The 26,881-nt window shown below is 40.1% G+C and overlaps 1 protein-coding gene across 3 annotated transcripts; it reads right to left on the bottom strand.

Annotated features, from left to right (window-relative positions):
- Positions 1-316: 316 nt before the first annotated feature.
- lipeb (lipase, hormone-sensitive b) lies at positions 317-26,858 on the bottom strand. Of its 3 annotated transcripts, XM_067509030.1 has the most exons (15): positions 26,702-26,817; positions 21,913-21,953; positions 18,740-18,981; positions 17,762-18,046; positions 16,641-16,731; positions 16,238-16,264; positions 15,444-15,589; positions 14,883-15,068; positions 13,966-14,118; positions 9,935-10,079; positions 9,146-9,373; positions 8,047-8,232; positions 6,570-6,745; positions 4,923-5,189; positions 317-4,275 (listed from the first exon to the last, which is right to left on the bottom strand). In XM_067509030.1, exons 3-15 carry the CDS (start codon positions 18,977-18,979, stop codon positions 3,874-3,876), a joined length of 2,532 nt encoding a protein of 843 aa, XP_067365131.1. In that variant the 5' UTR covers positions 18,980-18,981; positions 21,913-21,953; positions 26,702-26,817; the 3' UTR covers positions 317-3,873. The 3 variants fall into 3 exon arrangements, with proteins under 3 accessions (XP_067365131.1, XP_067365129.1, XP_067365130.1); XM_067509028.1 differs by lacking the exon at positions 21,913-21,953 and having other exon boundaries at positions 26,702-26,858; XM_067509029.1 differs by lacking the exons at positions 16,238-16,264; positions 21,913-21,953 and having other exon boundaries at positions 26,702-26,858.
- Between the last annotated feature and the right edge of the window lie 23 nt (positions 26,859-26,881).

The following is a 26,881-nucleotide window of genomic DNA, read 5'->3' on the forward strand; positions in this document are numbered from 1 at the left end:
TTAACGTTCCTAAAAACTGGATGGTACTTATTTTCCACCTTTGTGCCAAGAAGTGATTAAAGAGAGCTCTGTGCATTTTGCATTTCTGGATTTGATCTGACAATTTATATGTTTAACAAAAGGTCGCCATAGTTGGTGACCTTTCCGCATGTACTGAGAAACTCAAGACAACAGTGAAATTCATTTTGGTGTTTCTGGTAGTTACAAATGCACTCTGAAATCAAAATCTTTAAATAAGTATTTAGATAGATAACCTGTCTCTCTACATTGCTTATTCTTGGTGACTTTTAGTCAAACAAACAGAATTAACAAAAGGTTGATTTATGAGTTTGAACAAAATTATTTATTCATGGGAGAATATATATTGATTTCAATAAAAATAAAAAAACAAAAGAATCCCCCCGCCCCCCAAAAAATCAGTTTACTCACATCACAGACAACACTATTATTAAACCTGCAAAGAAAATACAGTCAAATTATTGTGCAATCAATCTGATTAACCATTCTGATGGTAAAAATACCTATAAGTCATGTTATATTTAATACACTTTTTATACACAGGTTTTGCACTTGTTGCGTTTCCAATAAATGGAAATTTAAAAATGTAAAAAACAAATAAACTCAAAACAACTTTATTTCCAGTCTATTGCTTTTTGTGTGTGTAATTAATTATATTCTACACAAGAACGGCATTTTACAGTGCGGAGTCATTTGCATATGTAGTGCAGATAGGCTATGACACAGAGTAGCACCTGCATTTTCAATGATACCACTTCACAGCAAACAATAAACTACAAGGACACTACATCTGTTACAGGACTCTGGCTGCAGTCTTTGGTTCTGCTTGAAATGATCAACAGTGCACATTAACGTCACACAGTATTCCTCTTAAGAAATTTTCTCTGAGAAGCGGCAGAGATCAGTCTAATGCACTGATGCATTTGTAAAATAAGACTGAGGACTCTTGGACAATAAGAAACCACATTTCTGACTATGGAAACAGAGACTGGCAGAAAATGAATTTGTTTTTGCAAATATGATTAGGTCAATTGTAAATATCAACCTAATAAAAGCAGCCATTTGATGTTTGCAGCAGTTTTGCATTGCACTTCACCAAAATCAGCCTATGGCAAAGAAAATATCCGGTCAGGGGAGCTTTTGAAGAGCAACACTGTTGAGGTATGCTGTACAAGTGTACAACTGAACCAAAAAAACAGCACAGAACTACTACAACTAGTTTGTACACACAAGAAGAATTTGTGATTATAAATTTGCTCTGTGAGTCATTCAAGACAAATACAGCAACACTAATTTAAACAACACTGAATTAAATACTGCAGCTCAAAGTTGCAGGCAGCATTTAAACTTCAGTGGAACCACAAAATCCACATAAAGGCAAAACTGACTCATTTGCAAACTCGCCTGTCCAGACCACTAGATGGACTCTCTGGTCCATTACCTACTCTGAAGTAAGCATCAGTAACATAAAACCATAAAAAGGCATATGGAGGTCAATACTCAGCAACGTTTTTTTTAAGTTTTCTTGTAGCACACAACGGCATAAAGTGCTAACAACTAATCAACCCTGCTGGGGGGTTTAGTCACAGACAAAAACTGGATTATTTAAAGATGCTCTCAACAACAGGTATGTAAAAGTAAATCTAATCTTATTGCTGTTCCAGTTTTGAAAGTGAAAACAAAGAGGACATGCCCATGTGTGAGTTCATGTTCCTCACACCACAGATACTGTGATCATATGTACATGCACACACTTGAGCCACATATACAGTCCCTAAGCAAAGAAAATAATAAATGACACGTATGAGCTCACATTGATTGACAAACCATCTACTAAAAGTGCAGAGTGAGCATAAACAGCAGCTACCATTGCAAGTACAAACTTAGGATCAGAAAGGATGAGTTTATTACTTTCTTCCTCTTCACAGCCCGGGTTCTCTCCAACAATCGGACTAAAAATACTGCAGTAAGTACTGAGAGCTGACAGAACTGAGTACGGTCTAATCCTATACAATGACTTTGCTTCCGAAAATCCTGCTCTTCTACGGGAGGGAGGATTTTTGCACTCGGAGCTTCAGCTAAATCCTATTCATCACACAGCATCCCTCTCTACAGAACTGGCAACCTATGCTCTGTTACCAGGCAAGGGCAGGCCAGTGCCAGCATTGTTGGCATCTAAATTTAGTTGGACCTGATGGAGGGACTGACCCTCTGAAGGACATTTGTGAGTACTTCAAAGTGCTTCAGTGGCATTATGCTCAGAGGAGTGTCCTCGGGTTAATAAAAACAAAGTCAACCAAATGTGATGGTGGTGAGCAAAAACATCTGGATGTCAGCCACTTTTAGATAGCCAAAGCAAGTTCAGTGGCTTTTACAATCATTTCTGATCAGGGCCCTCAAGCTTTCCCTAAAAGCTTCTAATCTGCAGGAACAGGTTGTCAGGCAGGAAATCCTCTGGCTTGAGAAGTGGTATTTTGACACACTGCATACTGTGCGAAGAAGTATTAAGCAATAATTCCTGGAGAGGACTAGGGACAACCTGAGAGGAAATCAGTGCAGTGAAGTTTGCTGCCCCTCGTTCTTTTATTCCAGGTCTGCTGTTGCCGAACTTCCAGTGATTATTTCCAATTTTAAAATAAAATATATAGTAACTGTGCTTCTTTCAGATATGTGAGAGCTATGGTTGTTTCAAGATGTGACCCAAGCTTTAATGTATTTACTTGTTTTTAGAAAATAATAATTCTCAGTGCATTTTCACACATCTCCCAGTACTAACCTAATTAATTGATGAACCTAATAAATGCAAATCTTTGCATTACTAATATCAGCACTACAAAAAAGCACCATCTAGATAGGGAACCGTGTCCCTATGTATTCTACATTTGCTCTGTACTTCAAGACTGCAATACTGAAAATAGAGACGAAAGGCAGGAATCTGGAAGCAGCTGTGGCTAAAGAACCAGAGGTAAATATTAAGTGCATTCAGAAATGTGGAATAAACTGCTTAATATTACATTAAAGAATAGTTTACAAATTAATTAAAAAAAAACTAATTACTCTGGGATTACACTGCAGGAATAGATTATATAAATAACAACAAAGAATACTACTAGATAGTGTTAATATTATGGGTTAAACGACAACAGAACGTGAAGAAAGAAGTAAATAAATTCAAGCAGTTTCTATCCAGTTTGAGTATGTTGTGTTTTAGCTTTGTAATTGTATTTGGGAGAGAGTCAACAGAGTTACTATCCACAAAGTGAGCTGTATTGACTGCCAAACTGGCATAATGGAGAACACAATGTGGAGTTATTAAGTGAGATTTAGAGCGGCTCCCTAAAGCACAAGTGGCCATTTTGACAGGGGTGACTCTATACCACATAGTGTGCCTACCACTATCTGATTAAGGTCTCAAATGAGTCCTAGATGAATCACCCAATCACGCATTGTCTCAAGAATCCTTTGTGCTGCTTTATGTCCAAGCCTCTGCTGCCTAACGGTAACTCTGTTAAGTATGTGTGCTGCATGTGTGGGTGAGTGCTGGTCTTTGATCTAAGTAGCTGCTAAATTACCATTTAATTCTTGAACACGACTGTCTTTTGTGGGCGTGTTCACTTTGTCTGCCAGATTTGTGCTGGTGCATAATGGTGCATTTGCAAGAACTGTGAAATAGAAAATTATTTTTCAGTACTTCTTCGATGTTGTTTTCTCCTAGCAAGGCCCACCTCTCCCTTCTGTTTTTAAGATACTCTCTCCCTTTTAGGCACTGCAATGCCGAAACTTGTTTGAATTTCATTTGCTTGCTCCTTTTATTCCTTGTGTGATCTAAAGTCTTTTTTTCTATTCATCCTTTTTTTAAGCGCCAATCCTACCAGCGTCGGTGTTATTCTGGGCTGCCACAACAACTAGGCCCTCCCTATCAGCAATTTTGGCCTCTTTTTCATCAGCAAGCTCCCCTCCCTCAATGTGGCCAACAAAGAGAGAACTGGTTTCCCCAGAAGATGCTGACACGCCCCTATCAGTACGTTCCAGCTTGCGGTGCTTGCGTGGCTCTGGGGGCGTGTCATGGGTGAAGACTGCGCGAATACGCTCCGCACAGACGTTAGCAGCCTCCCTCGTCTCCTTCGAGAGCTGTGATAGGCTGAGAAAGCCATGGGGGAGGTCATCCACAATGCACAGAGTGACAGGCTGGTCTATGTTCCTCAGACGCTTGGCAAACATCACAGAGTCATCCAGCATGGGGTCTAGTGCACAAGCCTGATAGGAGAGAGAGAGAAGAAGCAGCAAGCGGGAGGGAAGGGGTTGGAATGGTGAAAAGCTATTTAGGATTCCCTTCAGACATGTCAAGAATCTTAATTAAAGGATGAAGAAAAGGAAGCCAAGCGTCCCAGTCTCTTTTGTCCCTGCTTTCTTTACATTCTCGCTGACTCACTCTAGCCACTTTAAAATCTGCACCAATTTCTTCATTTCTACATTAACCCACTTCCAACAGAAGAGAGCAGGCCTCAACCCCATCCAGCTCTCCCATTAAACTCCATCTCACTGTTCCAACAATGTATACTTTGTATGGTCCTTGGTATTCAGCATCTCTAAACATTTTAAGGTTGCCTTCCTTTCCCTCTACAACTCCTCATCCCTTCTCTTGACCATCATAAACAATCCTAATATGCTGGTCAGCTTCTACATGCTTTAACAATATCATAACTGCTCATTTTAAATCTTGTCAAATTAATATGAAGGTACTCATAGGAATTTGCCTTACTATCTCTTCAAAACAGTGACTGACATCTAATCTAACACTTCTGGCAAATGAGCTGTGTGTTTAAATGTACATATACATATGCCCTCCTTTCCCATTTCCCTACCTGATCTTGTTAATCATTTCAACTGTTGCTGCTTCTTACCACTATATGCACTGGTGGCAGCCCCTTCAGCATGCTATCAGGGGCCAGCAGTGGAGAGCAGAAAGGATCCTTGACCACCGGAGAGGTCTGCACCCTCATCTCAGCCAACTGTTCTGAACGCAGTGGCTCGAACCCAAGTGGAAACTCTCGGGGGTGCTTCAGTTCTGATCCCTCCTCTACAGCAGGTGGTGGTATGGCCACTGAGGATAGGTCACTGAACATGGTGGGATCAGCATCACTGGATAGGAAGAAACTCACATCTTCTGGCTACAGAACAGAAGAGATGAGAAATGATTAGGGTGAGGACAGAAGACCCTACCTCACAGAATATACAAACCAACTCATTGTGCAGGCGCTGGTCATATATCGTCTTGATTACTGCAGTGCTAACCACAATCAAAACCTTGCAAAATGTGGGAGCAGGCCGAATTTTTAATCAGTCAAAAAGGACTCATGTCACACCACTCTACAGATCTTGACACTGGCTTCCTGTAGCTACCCAGATCAGATTCAAAGCTCTGTCTCTTGCTTACAGGGTGGTCAACCCAACAGCTCCTGCTTATCTCAACTCCCTCATCCAGGTCTGCAATCCCTCCCGTCCACTGCGCTCTGTCAATGAACGATGTCTGGTGGTCCCAGCAATGCACAGGAAACACCAACACCAAGCTCTTCAGCTCAGTGATCCCACAATGGTGCAACAAGCTACCAAACTCTGCACGCTCAGCAACCTCAATCCCAATATTCAATAAAGTGCTGAAAACAGAACTCTTCCGCACCTTCCTATGCAATTAAATCTATAAATAATAAAAATACAAAACTTCCTTTCTGCTCTTTCTTGCACTTGCATCTAATAAAATGTAAACACTTCTTCTGATAGGACTTTGCTTGTCTCCTTGATTTCGATTTTTGCTTGCCTTGTAAGTCACTTTGGATAAAAGTGTCTGCCAAATGTAAAGGTAAGGTAAATGTAAATAACAAAAAAGGCATAAAGTACTTTACAAGCAAACTTAGTTATATTTACAAACACATAAAACGCTTTGTTCTTGTGAAAATCTTCTAAAGACCTTGGCTCAGTGCCTGAGAGGCTTGACTGAACAATCCCCGTTTCAAGAAGGAAAAGCATATTTAAAATCTTACATCACCTCTGCTTGCCATTTTTCCCAAGCCAGCCACTAATCCCGCCTGCCTGTGTGAAAATATATGTGAGGATAATCTGCAGTACCTTGCCAGCGCTTGCACAACCCAAAAAGTTTTGATGTTCTGTCAGCATTTTAAAACCCAATCTGTTCATGAAGGATACATGACATACTCTCAGCTGAGTTCATTAAGGTGGAACATGCACATAACTACAGGATAGACTGTGAAACAGCACTGTGAAATACTAGGCAAAAAAACTCCATGATAAAATATTTAAAGCCTTAAAAGGGTTGTATGTGTAGTCCTTTTAAGGCAAGCTGTATAAATATCAAATATATGGTGCAAGTTTTCTATATTCTAATTACAAAACTTCCTTTAATTGCAGGCTAAATTTGCACTAATGGGCCTTTTATTCTTTTAAATTAGCTGTTTAATATTTTTATCTTCTGGATAAGAGCACCAACCAAGGGCAAGCTAATTTCGTTGTAAACCTCTTTAAGTGTGACGTACAGTGTGTTTAGAGAGCAGCGGTGCACTGTGTGAACTGTTGTGAGATCCCAAGTCCAGGCAAGTCTGGCTCTTGACAGATAGTTTCCTGGTGGGGAACTCTGAGGTATCTGGGGGGACTGGGGGATCAGCATGAGGGGAAGACATGGATGCTTCTGAAATGCTCTTCCTTACTGAATCTAAAGGAGAGAATTGGAAAGAATAACAATTAGATGGTTCATTTATGAAGTCGAATGCAGTTTCTGCCAATAGCAGCTGGAACATAGGTAAAAAACACCAAAAACAAAAACATAAATAGTAGCACACAATCACTTTAATTTATTGTGTTTAGCCTTATCCTCGGCCCTCTGCATGACAGCCAACAGTTAAACGTCTAAAATGCAAATTAGGATACATCAGGAAGAAGGCGGGGGGGGAGGGTAGGCGGATTATATTCAAATTGTGCTGTCATGATGATATCATCCGCCCGCCCCTAGTCGTCAAAACACAGCTGTAAGAGTCATCGTAGCCGGTCTCCTCACAAAGCACTACCAATCTCCCGTGTCTTTAATAATGAACCATCTGAGCACCATGATGGCCTTTTAATAATGTACAACTACCAATGACATTCTCATTAGTTTGGACTTGCAGCTGTGGGGGTGTCACCTAGCTAAGGGGACGCCAGGGAAATTACGATTTGCCACCAGATTTACAGTGGCTACAATTAACAATTACTGTCAAAGCGCTGCTGCCTCAAAGAGGTGAATTGATATGAATGAGTGTACAAGAGTGTTACGTAACAGGGAGGAATAAAGCCATATTTGATTAAGTTGAAAAGGATTTTTGTCAACTTTCTTTGAGGCAGGTTATGTTGTTGAACTAAGACTTACAGAAACTAGCTTTACGAACAGACTGATAATGTGGGAACTGTACACACATGCAACTGGCCAAAGACCAATATACACTATATCGCCAAAAGTATTCGCTCACCTGCCTTTAGAGCCATATTAACTTTAGTGACATCCCATTCTTAATCCATAGGGTTTAATGTGACGTCGGCCCACCCTTTGCAGCTATAACAGCTTCAACTCTTCTGGGAAGGCTTTCCACGAGGTTTAGGAGTGTGTTTATGAAATACATAATACACAGTGCTCGCAGTCTTCGCTCTAATTCATCCCAAAGGTGTTCTATCGGGTTGAGGTCAGGACTCTGTGCAGGCCAGTCAAGTTCTTCTACACCAAGCTCACTCATCCATGTCTTTGTGGACCTTGCTTTGTGCACCTGAATTCATTTATTTGGATGGGTGAGCCAATACTTTTGGCAATATAGTGTATATCTGAGCATATAAGATATATAAGAAGCAAAATGCACCCTCAGGAAACTTTGAATACAACAACTGCCAAATAAAACACATGCGCCCCACATCTCGCCTACTGTTCCCAAATAACTGCACATACATGCAAAGACACACCCATATAAACAGTCACAGAAGGAGGCATACCAGTGGGTCCTGGTGCTGCCTCTGCAGCTGTGCTTGTGGTGGCTGACGCTCTGTTGGGATCCAGCAGAGACTGAATCCAGTTGGAGGCTCCCTGTCGGAAATCTCGCAGCAGCAGCGCAGTGTCTCTCCTCACTAGGCTCAATGTGCTGACTTTCTCTACCGGTTTCTCAGTCTGTGGCTCGTTGCCTGGAGAAGGACACATAAATGAAGATTTTGGAGAGGAAGATCGATGTACAAGAGAGATGAAAGCATTTTTGTTCATCCTGAAAAAGCACAAATGAGAAACAACATGAAAAGATGGGAAGGCGATAAAAGTAAAATGTATAATAAGTAAAGAAACCACTCACACAGTGGGTTTAATGCTGCCACACAGTAATTTGTATTACAAACTGCAATACATAGCGAGGACAGCGGGACTGAATAGAAAATTATTGGTGTTTTAGTTTAGTTACAGAAAGGAGACACAGAACAGACAAATTCTCCAGTCACTGCAGTTCAGCTCAGTCCCGCTTTGGTTAGAGACACTATTCAAGAAACTTGCAAGTGTTTATCATGCTTTTTAGATGTATTAACAGCAACATACCAAAAGAATGCATATGGAGTTAGGTTGAATGCTTCCTATTGGGGCAGGTTTTCAAGATAAGGCTTCAATTTACACTAGAACATATTTTTGTAAAACATTTTAAGTAAGTTTCTCCAATTTTACCAAATATAGTACTAAAAGCCTTGTTTTGTCAATAAAACTTTATAATAGAAAAATAAATTTGATAATTAATGAGCAATACAGTAAAGATACGGGATAGTAAAACAATTTCATGATTAATAACACTGTTTATTACTGTCCTAAAACCAAAAAATGGGCAGTGCAGTCATAATCTGAAGACACCACTGCAGGCTTATCATTTAATGGAAATATTTCCTATTGTCATTAACGTTAACAAACCTACAATTACAGTCTTTAGCTTATGTATAAATTAAAGCAGCAAATGGCAAAGACACCGAGTATTTAAAAAGATGAAATCATATACTTTTCCAGATTAAAATGAAAAAAGAATTTTGACTTGTGATAGTTGATATACACGCACAAACACACAAATACCTGCGTAGGCGCTCAGGCACCTGGAGAGCACACTGAGTGGCAGCAGGGGATCCATAAGCGTTAGCAGACGGGAGGGCGATGCATAGGCAGTCAGCAGAATAGCTGGGTAGACTGCCACGATGCCATCTGGCATTCGCAAACCAAAGGCAGCAGCGCGCATCGATGTCGTCACGCACAAGTTGCCTCCTGCACTGTCACCGGCCAGACACACTTTCTCTCCAGTCCAACCTGGAGATAATAATGGTGAATATATAAAAAAAAAATTTAAAAAAAAAAAAAGGTGAAGAAGCAAGAGAATTCCAAGAAAAACACTTTCTGCCACTATACCAAAATTACTGGCCTTTAAAAAAAAAAGCAGTGTTTGACACTTATTCAAGTAACAGTATATTAACTCTACCCTGTAAAAATCATTGAATATGGCTGCTCTGAAGAGGTGTTGTCCCATGACCATGGTCTTGAGTGCACTTTAGTAGTCAGATGTGCCCTGAATTGGATTTCTGCGTGAATACTGAGCATCACAATTTATTTGAGACTGCTGAACAACAGGTACAGTGCAAGATGTTGTGCTGCAGCAGGAGTATGCTGAAAGTGATGCATGAATCCTCTCGAGAGATAGGGTGAATTGGTAAACATGAGCAACAGGACAACTTCACTCTGAAATATTTGAGTTTTAGCTCTCGGTTGTGCCGGCTCACTAATTCTAATAACTTTTCCTTTATTGGAAGATGCATACACTTTCCCACTGAAAAGTAAATAGTAAATGTAAAGTGCTGTGAGATGTGTTGGTACCTAGTAGGTGCTGGTTTCTCAGAGCCCAGCAGTATGCATAGAAACATTCCTCAAGAGCCCTGGGAAAGGGGGCCTCTGGGGCCAGAGAGTAGTCTACTGACAGAATGGGGACACCAAGGTCCTGGGACCAACTCTTTAAATAGGGCTGCACAAGACAAAAGGTATAAAAAGGGGTAAATCAAATATATTATATGTGAAATTTAGGAAAAACAACAGCAACCACAATAAAGACACAGAGGCAAGGAGTTAGAGACATAGCTAAATGTGATGGGGGACCAACATGTGTGGGTGAAGCAAGGATAAAAAGTTATGAAAATGATCAGTCCCTATGATGTCATCTGTCTGCTTTCTGGCTTACTGTCTAGACAAAGTAAGAATGAGTGGTGCCCCCTCGTTCACCTCCATTTCCTCTCTTCTCATATGGTAATAACTAAGGTGCCCACATGTCCTAGTTTGCAAAGCATGAATGTAAACGACAAATACAAAAGGATTGCAGCGGATTTGCAGAGATTGTCTACAAAAACCAGTCTTCCTCTCAGATAACTGAACGTTTTTCTTTTTTGCTACAGTCAGATTAAATGTTTACACTTCATTTTCCAACCTAAGTTGAATACTTTACTTCACAACTTCGACGCAGTGACCTTGAAATGTGAGGAAGGCATCAAAATTTGTCATGACAAAATATTTGTTCCACAAAGCAACTCTGCTTTCCTTCTCCAGCTTTATCATCTCCCAGCACCTTTCTGACTAGCAATGACAGTGCTGGCAGTGACAGTAAAAGCTCTCCATTCACAATGCCAGGAAAAGCACAGTGTGTAGGTTTGTATGTTTCCTCACTAGTGAATTGGTATGAAAAAAAAGCAGCCAGCTGTGCTGTCTTAAAGCCCTACCTGTCACAATCAATCTTAGAGGAAGACTGGTGACAAGTGAGTGTGCTTTCAGTTCAAGCAATGTTCAGGTCAGGCAGTGTGGGTTTGTGTGAATCAGCAAACATACCGCTGATGTGTGTATGCAGGCATGTGTGTAACGAAGTGTGAACAACTGCCATTGTTGCAGGTCTACAATAAGTGTCACCATGTGCCTGAGTCTATGAACAGGTCTCTCAGTCAGACAGTTCATCATCTGCTTGCATTAAAGGAGCCATGCTTTAAAAACAAATGGCCCATGGTGTTTTCATTGGGCTGGGACTAGGGATGGTAAGATAGGATCTTATTATTGTTCACACACACACACACACACACACACACACACATTACAGATTTGTTCTCTAAACGGGAAGACATGTACACCAGTTAATCTGCAACCTTACACCTCCACTGGCCAAACAGAGTGTATGTGGTCGGTGCCCAAGTGGCTAAATACACAGATGCCAGCACATCCGTTCTGGTGTTGTCAGCATCACTGGTTACCAAGAGAACCAAAGGCTCCTGACAATGAAGTCAAACTCTCCATTTCGCCTACAGGAACAGCAGGATAGGCTCGAGGGAATGATACAGAAGTAGAAGAGGTACGAGCAGCACAGGGGCCTGAGAAAGTCCAATGTTGTGTTCTCACTTTGATGGTCATGCTTGGGGGATTAAGCAAGTGGAAGGCACCCAGTAAAATAAGTAAGGAAGCAAATGCATGTTGCACAAATAAGTGTAAACAAAAGTAAACAACAACAGTAAACCATTAAGTAAACAAAAGGATTTTTGGAGATATTAGAAAAACTGATTGGAACAACATAATAAAAAGAGAGAAGGGTAGTCTGACAAGTCTTCCATTAGTGCTTGTGGTAATCGTTCTCTGTGGGATTGTACAGCTCTCAGTTAATTCAACATGACAGCCTTGCTCTCCCCCCACTCTTATTGCTCTCTCATCCTCTGGTTGCCACGCAGCTGCAGATCAAGCATGCCCATGTCCTTAGCGACTTCACAGAGCCCTGTCTTACAGTAGGGGACAAGTAAAGTTGGTGCCTCATACACACAACCACAAATAACCATATCAGTGCTGTTCAATCGGGGAGAGGTGGGGCAACAAACCATGGTAAAATAATCTGATAATCTAGCAGGTGGAATGCTTCATTCTTCTACAAAAAATAGTTTAGAAAACAAGATTAATATCAACGGCACGCTGTACGAATCAATAATATGGAAGCAAAGTGTGTGTGGGGGTGTGGGTGTTTCAGTGTAAGCACTAGTGTCACTTTTTCTATCGCAATGGTCTAGAAATTAAGTCAAGGACAGAGGCTCCACCTCTACAAAGAAAAAGAGGAGTGAGGATGACATTTACGACAGAAAGCAATAATTTACATGAAAGAGACGACCCATCTTTGTATGCACCTTATAAGTAAGAGGTGTGGAGGGAAGGCAAAGTGTCTATATTAATATTTTCTGAGATTAATTACAAATTAATTAGATTAACACTATTGACATAGGAAGAGACTCACACTTGTAACCCCTCTGCTCCCTCACTGTCAACTAGTGTATGTCGTTAATTAATTGGGGTTAAGTAACAATTAGTGTGAGAAAACACAACCACGAGTTGAGGTAATGAAGGAATGAGATGGTGGAAGTGAAGACTGTTGTCGAGGTACCAGCTCAAACAACAATATCTGAGCCAGGAAGATAATGGCAGATTTAAAGCACGTGTAGTGTATGGATTACCATACTGCATGTAGGTGCCCTATGATACTGTACACAAATGGTATTATGATTAAGGGTTCCATCATAAAATATCACCAACAAATAAAATACTGTCCAGTGTTTTGTTTTATCTTAAATACATGCTTTAGAAATACAGAACATAACTAGCACAAAAAAAAAAAAATCCTAGTAGTCTATTATAGACTACTAGGAGAAGTATGTAGCAGAAGTATATAGCAGAAGTACAGTATAGAGCTTGACTTTAAGCTTTTTAGCTGAGATGTTTTTCTTATAAAATCTATTAAAAATAATTATAATAATTATATAAAGTTTGTTTTATTTTATTTGCTTAGTATTGAACAAAATTGTGTTTTTTTTAAAGGGTGAGAAAACTACCTGTTTAAAACTACCTGTTTAATAACCAATTTACTAAAGTTCAGGCAGCTTCTTTAGCTGCAGCAGAGTTTGGTCTATCATGAGTTTTTTAATACTAAAAAAAAGCATGTTTATGTCACTGTTCTAAGGTTTGTGCTAATCCCGTGTAATCGTGTAATTCTGGGGTAATTTAGGTCTGTTTTTCTGTAGGTTTACTTTATCTTCAGCCTAATCTGGAGTTCGGTATTGACCCCTGACCTAAAGAATAGTTGTTTTAATTCTTGTTGGTTTGCTCGTGAATTTTCTTCTGTGGTAATCGAGCTGTCTGACTGTGTGACAGGATGCTAACAGGCTTTGTTATTAGGTGAACGATCATGTATAATTTTGAGCAACAAAATCACATGGCTCTAAATGAATGTGGTGCACTTTTTGTAATAATTGGAGGCCACAACTTTAAATGAAAATTCAACAATTGCTCAATTCTAATAAATATTCTGAAACTGGTTTTAGAGGCTTTGGGACTAATCGACTGATTGTTTAGAGGTATAACAGATACCCCTTCTCTTATACAGACAATCTATGGCACAGTCAACAGTGTACAGAGGTGAGTGATACCACTTACTTCATATAAGCAGTTTCCCCCCCAACACGCAGAGAGCACACACATACAGACAACACATTTAATTTTGTCAGTCAATTATTTAAATAATGGAAATAACATTACTAACAGCTTATCTGAGCTTCTGACATTTTAAGCGCCAAATAAGTAACATTCAGGTGCAGCAGAGTGAGGGGAAATAGTCCCCTGGTTAATTGATCATGGATGGCATTGCTGTCTGGACAGATATATACCTAGGTTGCCATAAATATACTTTGGGGCCACCCAAGTATATTCTGTGTGTAGGAAACATTGCTGTAACATAGTGATGCAAGTCAGTATCCTTGCAAAAAAGATTTTAATGATTTTCCAGTTAGTGTAAGAAAAACTCTTTATAAAACTCAGCTAGACCCAGATAAAAATTACAACCTCACCTCATGGGACTTGGAGGTCTGAGCCACAAAGCCTCCCCCGTGAAAGTGAATCAGCAGACATGAAGAAGGGGGGAGGCGCTTGGTCTTCAACCCCAGGGACAGAGAGATGGCACCACCTTCAGAGCGAGACAATGACAGCAGAGCCTCACTGTCCTGAAAGGATGAGACAGAGTTGATGTCAAAAGCCTGTTTGGGTATAACATAATCTAACTTTTACATGACCAAAGATCAAGGTGTTCGTCTTCATATGAGAAACTGTCTGCAGACATGTACTGCAATCAATCAATCGATTTTATTGTTAATACATTTCACTCATTGGGAACCAGGCTCTTTTGAGAGAGGGATTTACTAGCATTCTGGAGCAGCCTACCGCCAGCCTATTCTGTTCCTGCATCAACGCACACCAATTCCTATTCATTAACAGAAACAAGGAGGGAGGGAGGCTGTGGCTGAAAGGGAGGGTTTATGTGGTGCAGGCTTATGTTTTGTGACATTAACAAGGACGCTGTTGTTTCATTGGTGCATGATCAATAGCAAAAAGTGTCTGCTGATAGCACGTCTTGTTAAGTGCCAGACTACAAAGAAAAGAGTGAGAATGCTCTTGGACAGAGAGAGAGTCTCCTGAGAGAATTAGGGTGGGAGTAGAAAAAGTGACAGCGATAGCTATGACAGAGAATTAGCGAGAGATAATGAAAGGTGTTAAGTCCATGAGGATACGTCGAAGCTGTTGTTTAAACAAACAGCTCAGAGACATAATCAGAAATGTTGAATATTGTTGGAATATTTTAATAATTTGTAAGACTGCTCCATGCAAAGTAGTTTAAAGGGGTGGGGGGCATAAAATAAGTCACACAAAACTACCTAAAGCTTAGAAAGGCTGCAAGGACGTAGTAGTATGTTGTGAATTGAATGAGTACCTGTCCTTCACGCAAGTCATAAGAGATGAGCCTCATCTGAACAGGAGCAGTGCCGATATGTGCTGATGGTGGAGCTATAGTTACAGAGGCTTTGTGATTGCCCGCCAGGGGAAGGTCAAAGGGCACAGCTGGCACAGAAAGAGCCCTGTTCACTTTAACCTGAGTGGATGTCATACTGGCCAGACCCTGGAGGGAAAGAGCAGATAGAGAAAAAGAGAGGAAGATGTGAACATATAGATAGAAGATAAACAGAGAGAAAGACAAGAGTGCAGGTTACCGAGCAGGTCAAGTCAGTAGGGAGTCGGAGAAACCATATGAATAAATCATGAACACAACTGAATAAATTGAATTCCACTCTATTATTACTAATGACCTGTAGGCCAAAACACATATAGATAGAAAGGTACCATTGCCAGAGGAAGGTAAAATATACCTGATACAGTTTTAAAATTAAAAACAGGGCAGTGCACTTAATGGTGTGCATGGGTTAGCAATTACAACATAAGTAGACTACAGAATTGTCTGTGAATGTGTAAAAACAAGCATTAACAGTCTACTTACCGACAGGATCTCCGTTTCAGTGATGTTCCAGTAGGCCTTCCAGAAATGGACATCCAGGTTCTGGGTGATACGTTCAAACTCTGCCCCTCTCAGCTCTGGGTCGATAGCATACTTCCCTGATGTAAAGAAAGAACTGGCTGCTACACCTGTAAGGGACAGGAGGGATAACACAATCACGCTGGTGGATGTAGTGAGCATTAGACGCCAAAGACAGGCTAAGGAAAGAAAAAATAAATGAAATGGAGTTTAGTAAAAGAAATTTGTTGAATTTAGAGGGCAATAAAGACAAGAGCTGACAATAATGGGTATTAGACAGAGTTTACAAAGGCAGAAAAAAAGGAGAGGGTAGGGAGTAAGGAAACATTGAAGTTGTGGAAGCTGGAATACAACATTAGAAAGCATAAACTTACTGAGTTTATGCTTTGTGAAACTAAAAATACAAAAGGAGGAAGGTGACATGGTCAAGAAGGGAAACAGAGTGCCACAACACAGAGCCTCAGAAGTATGGGTACAAGAGAGAACTCAACAGGGTGGCTGTCACATACTCACAGTACAGTAATCTTTTTGCCACAGGATGTTTTAGGTCTATTGTGCTATTGCCAAATTACAATAAAATGTTAAAATATAATTTTTTTTGTTTTTAGGTACCTCCATTTTTAAACTAAAATACTAATTCAAGGACCCTTTAGAATAATAGGAGTTGCCAAATAAAAACGATTCTTCATATAGTAATAGAGCTTCCCACTTCACTACAGATGACTGTCATGAAGAGGTTAGGGTTCCAATACACTCACCATAAGGCGCAATACCTCCTGCATCCACTTTGGTGCAGCAGAGAGCACAAGAAATCAAGAAAGTCAAATGATTCCTTTTTGCATGTTAAATATTTACACGTGTCTGTATGTGTGCATGGTGCAAATGTGTATACGATCATGCATGTTATTCTATTTCTGCCTCTGTAAGTAACTGTGCACACATTAAAAACATTCTGAAATATAGAAGAGCACACCAGTTAGCCCCTGACATTCCAAAGGATGAAAGAGCATCTACAATCCAAACACACAACATCAAAAGGCATACAGAGAGGGGCCAGGGAGAAGTGAAAAAACAGTGTGGGGATGGATAGGTACGATCTATGAATGAGAACGAAGTGGCTGGATGATGAGAGAGTACAGCTACCGAGACGATGGTGCTGACCTATTCCTGACTGATGCCGTTTGTAGTTTTCTCCAAAGGACACAAGGCCGATAGCAATGGTCTGGAGACAAGGCCGTATGGCTGGAGTGAACTAAAGGAAGGAAGGGCATGAACAAATAATGAGAGACTTTAAATTCTAAACCACTATCCACGGTCCTTTAAAAATAAGGAATAGAACTATATTGTCCCCAATTTATTTATCAATGACGTTAGGCTACATAACAAACAATTCCCTGTATAATGCAGTACAGTTCAACATCAGCACAAACAATAGCCACCAAAATTATTACACAGCTGAATAAACACTTCTCTGAAATAGTTCAAATCAAAACTCCCTTCATGAAGGGAGAATTTATTGCAGGAATATAGTTTGACTGCATTAGCTGTAGTTAGGTACAATCATGGAGCTAATCCAAAATGAAAGATAAAAGGATGGGGATCTCAGAATATCTGAAAAGACATTACACTAGACATTACAAATTGATGCAGACAGTGGTAGAGAGGATTCATCATTTTTCACTTTAGTTTGATTTTGACCTCGGTTTGCTGAGGGTTCAGCCTCTCTCATCGAGCTCAACCAAGAACATGATTCTAGGGCAGAGCACTCCCTCCACCTATTCCCTCTTCAGGGTCACTTCCTCTATACGAAGCCATCAGTGCGTGAGCACCTAGGGACAAAATCTTTTCTGGTAGATTTTACCTGCTATTATCAAAAGGTCACTTGTTTTTAAAACTAATAAAATATTTTTTGATTGAGATATGATGTGAGCCTTTTGTAGGAAGCCTTTTTATCCTGTACATAATGCATTCTAAATTAATAAAAAAAATATTTTAGAGCTCCAGAATTAGCTCACATATGTTGTTATTTTAGTTGCTTGTGTACAGTATGTATATGGGTCAAGTGAGAATTGGTCAGTCTCAAGCTGGTTTTCATTATCTTTTCTCTGCATGTTTCGCTCTAGGAAATGATTTTCCTCATGATCCTCCACTTAGAGCAGCTAAAATATTCATTTTTGGCCATTGTGCATCGATTATTTCTAGATCTAATTCTCCCCATTCCTCACCATATCGATTTCTTATGTTTTCCAGTACCTATCAGTGTCCCAGGCAAATTGTCTCACCTGAAAGCCCAGGCAGCGACCATAGAAGCATCCCTTGTGCATGGAAGCATACTCGCGGACAAAGCTTTCACTGAGGCCACTTTCATCCCGGAAAAAAAGGTTGCCATGGCTGTTGTCATGTAGCAAGCGCTGAGCCAAATAAAGCAGGGCACGCAGCTGACAAAGGGCATTGCAGTATGCCTCCATCTCCCCAGCATTGTGCGCTACTCTGAAAAAGATACTGCGCCGGTTGACAGTGATGTAGCGTCCCTTGTGGATGATGTGGAGAAGGCAGCAACGCACCACCTAGTAGAATATGGAGAATAAGTGTATTACATTTTGAGTTAAATAAATTGTTGGTTAGTAACAGTCAGTAATTATATATGTGATTATATGTATTGTTGATCATGAATGTGGAATTTCTTTTCTTAAAAATGGACACACAGCATTTAACATTATAACAAAGCAAAACACAGTTCTTTAATTGTGCAGTCATTAAAGAGGCATGTCTCCTGTGTCTGCTTGTAGTAATTAAGATTAGGGTGGTAAGCCTGAAGTTAAAAGAAAAAAAAAAAAGGAAAAAGATGTGTGATAGCAATGCCTGAATGAGAGCATGTGAAAAGCCTGCTGCTTTAGCAGGGTGTTACAGATTAGTTAGACTAGCACTGTGGGGATGAGAAGGATTAGATAAGTGAAAACCAAGAGTTAGAACAGGGAGCAGCATTCATTTGGTGCTCTGCTAGATTTGTTTATTTGTTGGCTGCAGCCAGTAAAGGTCATTCAGCTTTATCAATAACCATGAAAGATAAAGCACAGTTGGTATAGCAGTGGACGATTTTCTGCTGCTGCTCATTTGCAACATAAAATCAATTTGTAAAATAAATGGTCTAACCTTGAAACAAAGCAATATCACAACAAAGGTGTGGTGGTGAGCAGTTTCTCATAAGTGAGAATATTGATAATCTGCACAGAACATATCCACAGCATCCTACAACCTACCTTGACCAATGAGCGATAGCCATTGGCAGGAATGTGTGGGTCAAAGTCAAAATGATGGTAAACGGCAGCAAACCCAGAAATAACAGGCTCCAGACTGCGAGCGTGCTCCTGGATCAGCTTCATGGTATCTACTAGGCGCCGTGCCGCGTCACTCTGTGACCCCTTGGCGCCTCCTGAGAAGAAAGTGGCATTTTCTTCGCACACGCTGTACAGGGCTGCAAACACTGCTTTGGTGTCCATCACTAAGGCCAGAGAGATAAGAAACAAGGACAAGTGTGAAGAGATAACAAGAAAAAAATAGTTTTATGCGTGTATATAATACTAATTAGTTATTTTTAACGTTTCGTCAAGGCAGGGCACAAAGAGACATGTATGCCAATACTCCTTGTTTGTTTGCTACTAATTGCACCGCCCTTCTAACCCCAAAGGTATAGTTGTTTAGGTGTAAAAATCAAAGACGCTGTATCATAACGTTGCTAAACTTGAAATTCTATCTGGTATCCCTGATCTCACCCTGATCTCTATTCAATGCCACAGCCCAAGATGAAATCAGCATGTAGACACTGTACCAAGTGGGATATCACTGGATACCACTGGATACATGCTACATATTTTTCCCTTTACTCCTGTTAACTAATCCCCCCCTTGCCCACATATGGAAGCTCATTGATTGAAACGTGTTTAGCAAGCCTTGAAATTAAATGATGTAAATCCAAGCTAAGCAGGAAAAATCCACAGAGTTCTAGGCATGCATGCGTAGAATGAGAGGAAAAGGCAGAGGCCCTTTGCTAACGTCATGCTTCTGGAAACAAATGTCATGCTGCTGGAAACTGATACAGATTAGTCAAACAGCAACAAAGACATACTCACACACACACACTCACATAAGAGTTGCACCAATGCTAACTCACAGCTGAATGTTTGTTAGGTGTACTAATACTCGATGTTGTGTAACACAGATCCAGCTTCCTTGTCCCCGTTGGAGTGACATTTTGTACAGTCACCTGAGACCTATATGATTCCACAACCCTTGACTCTGTGGAGTAGCTGCCATTTACTGTAAAGGGTGACTAGCATGGTGAGACACAGGAGAAAGGAGAAAGGACAAGGAACCCAAAATAAAACAGGGACAGCAGTGTCTCCCAATAGATGAAAAATGTGAGAAAACTTAAGGGCATAATGGTTGAAATTAAGAAAAATATGGATGGGGCACAATTGGTCTTTATGGAGAGATAAAGATCAATTCCATATTACCGTTAAAGAAAGACTGCTTCATTAAATCATTTTCAGTTAAACTATGCATACCTAATGAACAACAAAATTACATCAGCTGCTCTTAGAACAAGCTCACACAGACTCAAATGTTTGTTATTAAAACTTAAATTGAGGCTACAGCAATAAAGCACACCAAAAAAATAGCACAGCAATTTCCTTTACAGATCCTCAAAGCAACATCTTGACATGTAGAGTGGAAGTTGCCTATGCATGCTAGAAAGTGAAGTAATTCTACCAGTAAAGTGAAATATTGTTTTGAGGGTTAAAGAAATAATGGAGCTCTAATCGCACAATTATTCTACCACTGCCTGCCATTCAGAAAGAGTAATAGGGGAGACAATTTCAGTTTGCTGGAAGGAATCACAACCCCCCATGACATATGGGAAGAGACATTTATCACCCAGATGACTTCTAGCACACACTGCATGAACGATCTGTTCAGTCAGTGCCCATCATTTTATTTTCCGTACTGTCTTTCCCTCTCACTCAAACCAAGACCCCTTTTAAACTGTAGGCGCAATTTTCCATTTTAGATGCTAATTTGTGTCAGTTAAGAATTTAGCAGGGGATAACTGAATCACATCAAAATGTTTTGGACCTAGCCAAACGGGACACTGTCAGTCATAGTATTACCACAGCTACTGGCTCAGATTGCGCTTAAAAATGGATGTAGGTGAATAACCAAATCCAGCGAGGCATGCTGCCTGGCTTCTTCCTTTACTTGAAAACATGCCTTATCTGAACACACCCAAACCAAACATTACAGGGCTGAACCTTAAAACAAAACAGAAATCAATGAGACTGTCAGAAATATGTTATGTCACCTGTTGACTTATTTCTGTCCCACCCAAATTGCCCTAAAGCCCACGGTGAATGTCTGAGTAAATTACTCATATTATAGTTATTAGTCAGTTATTAGTTAGCCCTGGGTTACAGAATGAAACAAATCTGCAAAGAGTTTTTCATTACAATAGCATGTTGTATCCATTCCAGCAAAGTTTAATGGAGCCTAATTTGACATGAATTAAACTATTTGAAAGGAATACTGTATCTAAAATTTCATGAGGAATACATAACCTCATTCAATGACTTGAGGGGATTGTCAAAAAGTCAATGAATTACACACATACTGGGAGTGTTCTGACTGTGACAGCAGAGGAAAAAGTGCAACAATTCAACTATTACATCAGCTATAACTGGAAACACTCAGACACACAGAAAGAACATCTATAAATACACTTTCATCTGTCGGCGCAGATGTAAAAACACCAGTGTGGGGAGAACTGTGACTGCTTTGTTCAAGCAGTCACCCAAATGACTTAGTGCAAGGCCTGCTATGGGAGTCCAATATTTAATAGGGTGTGCAGCCAAAATTAAAGTTACATTGTTTATTTAAACAGGTGGTACAATTTATTTCAGCTGGGAAAGCCAGGGGGCTTAATGTTGATAGAATATGCTAGACATCAACTTTATTAGCCTCTGGATCAGCTTAATCTCCTAAAAAACGAATTAGCGCACATCACACAGTTGTCCAACTGAAGAAAGTATGCATATGCAAATACAATGCAAACGAACACAATTGTGTTCGTTTTAACATTGTTTTAGCCTTGCAATTCCCTGTGTTACTGAAATAAGTGGTCGCTCCATACTCACCACAACCATTAAGTTTCACCTGGTCTCTTCACATTAAAGATGGATGAGAGTAGGCATCAATAAGTCATGTACAACACACAACACCAGTGACATTACAGATATATAATGACTCCTTTGGGGACCACAGATAGTATGAATTTAGTGTTAATATAAAACTTCCTGGAGGGTGCTTCTGGCATAGCATATAATTGATGATATAGACAAACTATTGAAAAGCTATAAGAGAAAGAAGTAAAAATCTTTACCAGCATCTGAGTTCAAGGCTCTGTCCTTGTCTGTCTCCTCTCTTCCACAAAAACGAGAGCATGGAAGGAAAAAACAGAACGAGAAAAAGAAGAGGGAGGGAGGGGTAGTGGAAATTAAAGAGATATGGTTTTCAAGTTTGTTTTGTTCTCCCTCTTGCAATATGTCGCTCCCTTGTCTTTACAGTGTTGCTCTTTCCTCTGTCAGTGTCTGTCTGTCAGCTTGTCAAAACACATTCATCGCAGAGGTGATGCGTTTCCAGTTCTTTCCTCTTTGCTTCTTGCTCGTCTTGCTTCTTTTAAAAATGTTAGTGAGGCTTTCAATAACCTCTGGTCTAGTTAACTTTCTCCCTGTGACTGTGGGCTATTTTGCTACTGGCTGTTCAGCTTGCACCTCCCTGCAACCTTCAACCTAATAGGCAAATCACAAAAGAGACTAGTAGGGACACAACCATGAGATTATGGGATGGTAGCAATATTTCCGCTGTTGCTTTTTTGTTGTTGTTTTTCTTTTTCATTATCAATCAATTAATAGATAAAATGAACTATTATTATTATTAAAAAGGTGAATACACTTGGTACAAGAGCCCCAAATTACTAGGGTTGGGTATTGCAAATAATTTAACAATTAATACATATCACAATATACGTAAGGCTAATTAAACTTAAGTTTCTTATAGTTCCTTGTCAACATTCAAAAAACCGAAAACAGCATCCTTGAGCATTGCTAAGCACTACAAATGTTTAGAAATTTAACTTGGCTATTATTAGATTAACAAAATTGTTTTATGACTGCTAACCCCAGTTTACAATTTAAGAAGACAAAATTAGGCAAAAATCCCCCATCTGTTACTCTGTTTTGGTTGGAAGGCTTAACTGTAGTAACGTGGAATCATAAACCAGACATACATTTGCGGTTGTTTGTGAATTAGAAATATACTGCACATGCCAACTCCTGAGAAACCCTGATGTTTAGAAGTGAATGCAGAACTTAGGAACACCCAAAATAAAGGGTGAACAAGTGATTCAGAAATGCAAAAAAGAAAGTCCTTAGTTTAGACCTCTTGGATAATATGACAGTACCATAAGTCATTCAACAGGACCCCTCACCCATTAACAGAAATACAGAAACAAAAACATATCCAGGAACACGAGGCACAAAGAGTCACACAAACCATTACTGCACTAATGAAAAATGTTGTTGTTTCTGTATCTGTTACTGATATTAACTCAACGAAGAGGATTATAGTTTTTTTAGACTTTAGTGTTTTTTCTGCTTGTTTATCGATTTCATTAAAGTTCTTGGTGTCTCATGATATGAAAAGCGCAGACAAAATAAATGATAGTTGGATTCCATGTAGCCCTTTTTGCCCTGGTACTGAGCATACTGGCTCACCGTCACACATGCAGTATAACAGAGTCATCATTATTGTTATCAGTAGCACCAGTGTTTTGCTGGCAAAATGTCTACTGTGATAAAAGCCTCTTAGATGCAAAAAAAAAAACTGTAAACAAAGCATTAAGAAAGTTGATTAAAGGTCATGACCTGTTATTAACACACTCGACAAGCATCCTTGGAACAGGATGACCTGTGCACGGAGTACCCCACGGTTTGCAAAATAACAGCTGAGATGTGCTCCAGCAACCCTGCAGCCTTTAATAGAATAAGCTGTTTGGATAATGGGTGGATGGATAAAAAGTGATGACAGCTAACAACTAATCCAACACTAATGCACCTCACCAATAGACAGTCTGTAGTTCCTACCAGCTTTGACTATACACTGAAGTAGATAAACTTAAGGCAACCAGATTTGATTACTTTCATGCTTTAATGCGCAACTTCTTCGCAAACAAAGGGTTGTTCGTTGGAAAACCTGCTCGTTTACATTTATGGGCTTGTTCCTTGCACAGAGAAAACTCACATGAGCTGCTCTAATGGCCTACCGATCTGCTTTCCAACCTTGGGGGGTTGCAGGGAAGGCTTCATTTACTCTGATGTTTTGAGGCGATCAAGGTAGCCACTAGTATTATTATTATTATCAATAGTATAGTATTATTAAAGTTTTTGATTATTATTGTTATAAACCCTACTGTATAATAATCTGTATAACAGTCTCATTGGTCTCTGAAACACCTGCAATGTGCCAAATGCAAGTAGATTGTTTGGCAAGTACTACAGCCTGCATCTCAGGATGTATCTCAGGAGACTATCTGCGTAAAAGTTTGTAAATAGTCTGCATTTATATACCGCTTTTCTACCTATTGGCACTCAAAGTGCTTTACACTACTTCTGCTACTCACTCTCACACGGCGAAGGGGGAGCTGCTATGCAGCTGGCCAACACTCACCAGGAGCAACTTAGTTGGGGTTCAGTGTTTTGCTCAAAGACACTTTGACACGCGAGCGGAGGAACCCACAACTGTGAGATTGGTGGACGACCGCTCTACCTTCCTGCGCCACAGTCGCAGTTGTATCAAAATCGTTATGTAATAAAAGCCAAGCCTGAGAGCTTCTACTTAGTTGTGATGTAGGCCTATGGAGAATGCCCCTATGTGGCTCTCCGCGCACACAGCAACTGAATATTTTTACACTATCCAGATAATGGTTGGAATGGATATTTGCCCTCTACTTTCCATCAGTGGACCTATCATGTGTCAGAAGAGCCCCGTCAGTGGATGTATTCGGGACAATACACTACACTATAAATTTGGCATCAAGACTTACTGAGATGTATTGTGACTTTAACTAATTTAATATTTTAGTTAAAATAATAATTTAGTTATCAACTGTTGCGCAATATTTTTAAACGCTTTTGCCTAAACGTTGCCCTTTAAAGTTTGTTTCCAACATACCTCCTACCTTTATCTCAGTTAACTAGTCAACTGCAATGAAGGCTGTGCATGGGAACAAAGCTATTTATTATTATTTTAGCTGGTAAAAAATAATGGGTGGTGGATTTGTTACCAATCACTGTGGCCAGTGGGATAATTTCAGACCTTGTATATTTATGGTGATTTCTTACTTATTATACAGTCAATGAATATTTATTATTCTTTTGGCGTTTGCATACATGTGGTGCCGTTTGCATCCATGTGAAAGTTGGGGGTGCTTAGCATTTCTTAGATTCAACTGAGGGAGGGGTCTCCATTACAAAAGGTGGAACCACTGGTCTCATCTACACCAATCAGCCACAACCTTAATAAAAACCTGTGCACACCGTGACGTTTGGCAGTGGTTTTAATATCGTGGTGGACAAGGGTCAGCTTGGGAAAAATTTTATGCTGCCCACAATCGTGGGAACAAGTGTGCATTTGGGGCTTCATAGCTGGAGACTGATCAGTGACCACGCTGACCTCTGTCCACCACAATGTTTAAACTACCAGGTGTTTTTAGTGCTTTGGGTGACTGGTGTAAGCCTGAAAAGAATTTCAGCTACTTTTTATTGTCAACATGAACTACTGTGCATATCTTGTTGAGGTTTATCAAGGCTAAATTCTGGGAAAATGTAAAGGTAAAGTAAATTTGAGTTCAAGGACATGTACTCTAAAAACTCAAGCTGTTCCTTTAAGTAAAACAATAAAGGACATAATGTCCTTATCTATCTGTTCAAAAAGAACACCGCAACCTTTGTCAAATGTGGAGGCCATACAGTGTTTTTACATTTGTACATGTTTATGTTACATGGCTAGTTCTTTTGCTCTTACCCTCCCAGATATGGAACTTTATAATTGGCAACTCTATAAAAAGCAGAGCTTTAAAATAACATACTTTAAGCAGTGCACAGGCAAGAAACCTCTGTAGTGAAGATTTGACCCTTCTCCCAGACTGAGCTTCTTCATTCACACACGACCAAAAAACAGGAAGCCAGCAACAATAAGCCTCCATGCCCCCCTCCACATAGGACGAATAAGGCTTCCTGTTGGTTCTCTGACTCAACGTGTTTCTTTAATGAAATCTCTGATGAGATTACATTTTTTTTTTAATTGTGGTAAGCATATTAGGAACCTCGCATAAGCAGTAAGATTATGTAAAATCGAATTTAATCTCATTATAATACGTATTACAAACGCATAATTCACAAACAGAAAGCTATTTTTATGACCTGTTGCAATGATAAAGACATCTAGTTAGGAGGAGCATTATGCAACAGGAGATGTCAAGTCTGCAGGCACCATCCTGCAAAACCTACTGCCCATTCGTGTGCTCTCATGTAACACTGCAGACTTACTGACAACATCACCACTGACCCTATGAATTTGCGTAATGGATTTATACTCAACTACCAACGTACTACTCCCTTGTGGAGACCTACACTCGAGGTAAATCTAGCTTCACACCCTTCTCATTTATGCTTAGAGTACCTGTTTAGGTTGGTCTCGTCAGTGTCACCAGCTGAGACTTGGGGCACAGAAGGTGAGAAGTTATTATAAATATATCCATATACATATTTCTCAATAAGTCAATGTTTACCACAAAGATGACAGCATTACCACAACTTCAACTAACTGTTACACAAGCTGTTGAACGCGCTTACACACGAAAATGCCATGGGAAAAGGAGGCTACCTCAGGACTTAGCGTTACTCGCTTTGATGTCACACAACAGTCACAGGACCTAAGCAGCTGATACAGCAGGCGGCTTAAATCCTATTTGTTCATTTTGGCTACCAGAGGCCGGCTAATGTGCTGCTAGCTTAGGCTAACAGGATCGGGGACACCAAAAAAGGGAACGAATGAAAGAGGAAAAGAGACATGGGGGCTATGACGTGGCTGACACGGCGCAGAAAACTCACCCACTGGGCCCTCTTTAGGTCTGGATGAGCGTCTCGCATTTACACTTTTCTCCAATCTGGTACTCCCACCACTCTTCTTACTCGACGCCATCTTCGCCCACTCTGTTTACGCACCGCCTCTCTCATCTCTCCTAGATACCTGCCGGGGAGTGCCGAGGGCCCGCCCACGTTAAAAAATGA

Source organism: Channa argus, chromosome 7, assembly GCF_033026475.1.
Source record: "Channa argus isolate prfri chromosome 7, Channa argus male v1.0, whole genome shotgun sequence".
Taxonomy (NCBI): Eukaryota; Metazoa; Chordata; class Actinopteri; order Anabantiformes; family Channidae; genus Channa; species Channa argus.